General features: G+C 39.1%; 1 protein-coding gene across 1 annotated transcript in view; it reads left to right on the plus strand.

Moving 5' to 3' along the window:
• Positions 1–2,832, plus strand: part of CORIN (corin, serine peptidase) — a 342,333-nt gene that overhangs the window by 207,655 nt on the left and 131,846 nt on the right. Inside the window, exon 5 of the mRNA XM_006872676.1 lies at positions 1,590–1,697. Coding sequence (XP_006872738.1) covers positions 1,590–1,697 — 108 coding nt within the window. The remainder of the gene's footprint in view (positions 1–1,589; positions 1,698–2,832) is intronic.

Raw genomic sequence — 2,832 nt, forward strand, 5'->3', positions numbered from 1 at the left:
AGTTATGGTGTTGGAGAATATTCAAAGTACCATGGGCTGCCAAAAGAACCAACAGATCTGTGTTGGAAGAAGTGCAGCCAGAGTGCTCCTTGGAGGTCAGGATGGCCAAACTTTGTCTCTCATACTTCGGACATATTGTCAGGAGGGACCAGTCGCTGGAAAAGGATATCATGTTTGGTAAGGTGAAGAGTCAGAGAAAAAGAGGAAGACCTCCAGCAAGATGGATTGGCAAAGTGGGCTCAAGCATGGCGATAATAGTGAGGTTGGCCCAGGACCAGGCAGTGTTTAGTTCTGTTGCGCATAGGGTCACTATGAGTCGGTGCTGACTCGATGGCACCTAACAACAGCAACAATATATATATGTATAACCTCCTTATTTATCTATCTTCTTAGCCAACATTTCCTATTTATGACAATTGCAAAAACTACTATCTTACTATTTTACACAGTAATGATGTTCATCTGGCAGTAATGAATGCCAAGTGTTTGGTGAGAGTAATGTTGCCTGTGATGGTTAAGGTTACATGTCAGCTTGGCTGGGCTAAGAGTCTCAGTGGTTTGACCACTATGTAATGATGTAATTAGACAATAACGCAATGATATTATTTGACATTTTGTGACCTGATATATCTGCTAATGCTAATTGTCACTTAATGACCTGGTCTTTAGAATATGACCATGTCGATAAATAAGGGGTGAATGTAGTTGACCCTATCCCCATATCATAGATGATTTTGCAGACTCAACTTAAGTAGCACACTCAAAGTTCTACAGAGAGTAGGTGGCAGAACCAAGATAGGGATTCTGGTTTACCCAAGTACAAGACCCATCTTCTTATTAAAATTACTATACTATTACACTGCATGTTGTTTATCCCAACATTAAACTAAAGTTCCTGAAGTTGTATTTGCTGTCGATTTGGTTCCAACTTGTAGCGACCCTGTATAGGGTTTCCTGGAGCAACTGGTGGGTTTAAACTGCTGACTTTCCTGAGCAAGCTATCACTTATTTTCATGTGGCACCATAGGATAAGCACTCAACCTCAAGGTGGTTTGAACAACAACAACCACAATATAGGACATGTTTTACTTATTTGAGGATCAAGTCAAGAAACATTCAATCGATGTAAGTGATAATATTTGCATGAAAGTGGGTAACATTTTTAATGTACTGACAATTGACAAATCTAGACCTTTTTGTTAAAGGAAACATTTTTAGAGAAAATTCACTCACCCCTTATAAAGATTATCCATTCTATACGACTATCAGCTTCATTAAGAACTATAGATTGAAAATGTCTTTCTTCAACTGTAATGGAGCTTTCGGGTGGCATAAAATGAAAGTCAAACAACAATTTTAGGAAGAGATATAAGCACTGGCTTGGGTGACAGAAGATCCTAGTCCTGGTTTTGTAGAAACTCATATGTGACCTGAGCAAGCCATTGAACCTTCTGGGCCATGGTCTCTCGTCAGCTGTACAACAAAAGGTGTGGAACAGTTTACCTTTATGGTTTACCTCCTGTGGTGTGCTTTTGCTAAAGTAATGTACTAACACAGCCTTCTGTCCTGGTGGCTTCTCTCCTTCTCAGACTGCAGTGAGAACCTATTTCGCTGCCACACTGGAAAGTGCCTTCGTTACAGCCTGGTATGTGATGGCTACGATGACTGTGGGGATCTGAGTGATGAGCAAAACTGTGGTAAGTGGATACCTTGTTTGTTATCCTAAAGGGTTTGCATTAAAATTACCAAAGTTTATAACCAGTAACTTGTTCCTCCTTGTTTGCTAATATGATTGTTTTTGTTAAGTGCCATCAAGTCGGTTCCAACTCATAGCAACCCTGCATAGGGTTTCTGAGGAACAGCTGGTGGGTTTGAAATGCAAGCCTTGTGTTTCACAGTCCAGTGCTGATCCTACAGTGCCAAATCAGGCAGGTTAAATTACAAAATTACTCCTTTCTTGTTTTGTTTTCTAAGAAGGAGAAAGCTTTTAAAATCACCAGGTCTCAGTCATTACTTATATGCAAACATAGTACTTCTTTTATAAACAACCAGACTAAGGAAGGGAGAGGAAAGACAATTTGCAAATATTTTTTCCCAGTATGGGACTGATCTTTTCATTTCCCTAATGGAGTCTTTTGAAGATCAAATTAAAAAAAAAATAATAATAATGTAAGTCCCATGTATACAATTGTTATAAGTTGGTATTTTTTTCTCTTTGAATATTTTGTTTCTACTCTGGTTGAATCCTATGACTTATGCATATATTTTAAACCTGCAAAAATAACATGGATGTCATAGCTGACTTCCTGTGGCTTCACAGGACTAAGGAGAATCAAATTCAAAATCAGTTCAAGACCAATTTCTATGAGGCAGACATGCCTCCACCCTACAACCTTCTTTGCCCTCTTCTGACACCAACCATTCCTTTTACAGCAATCTCTACTTCACATCTGGGTTTGGTAATCTGTTGCAAAGGTCACACAGAACTCATAGACAATACTCATGCTTATAGGGTTTATTAAGAACGTGAACAGGCTACAATTCAGCTTCAGAAACAACCCAGGATGCAGTAGTTCTTCAATTAGGAAAACTTTTTCTCTACCATACTGCAGGCGCATCTCCACCTTGTTGCCTGCCCACCTCTGTCCTGTTCAGGCAAGTGTTACAAAGCTGCATTAGCCAGTCTGTATATGCTCAAAGAATTGAAGAGGTCCAAGAGCTGAACAGAAAAATTCAAAGATCAGCTCGAGAAGATAAAACCAAATACTATAATAAAATATGCAAAGATTTAGAGTTAGAAAACCAAAAGGGAAGAACATGGTCAGCATTTCT

Source organism: Chrysochloris asiatica, unplaced genomic scaffold (genome assembly GCF_000296735.1).
Source record: "Chrysochloris asiatica unplaced genomic scaffold, ChrAsi1.0 scaffold00209, whole genome shotgun sequence".
Taxonomy (NCBI): Eukaryota; Metazoa; Chordata; class Mammalia; order Afrosoricida; family Chrysochloridae; genus Chrysochloris; species Chrysochloris asiatica.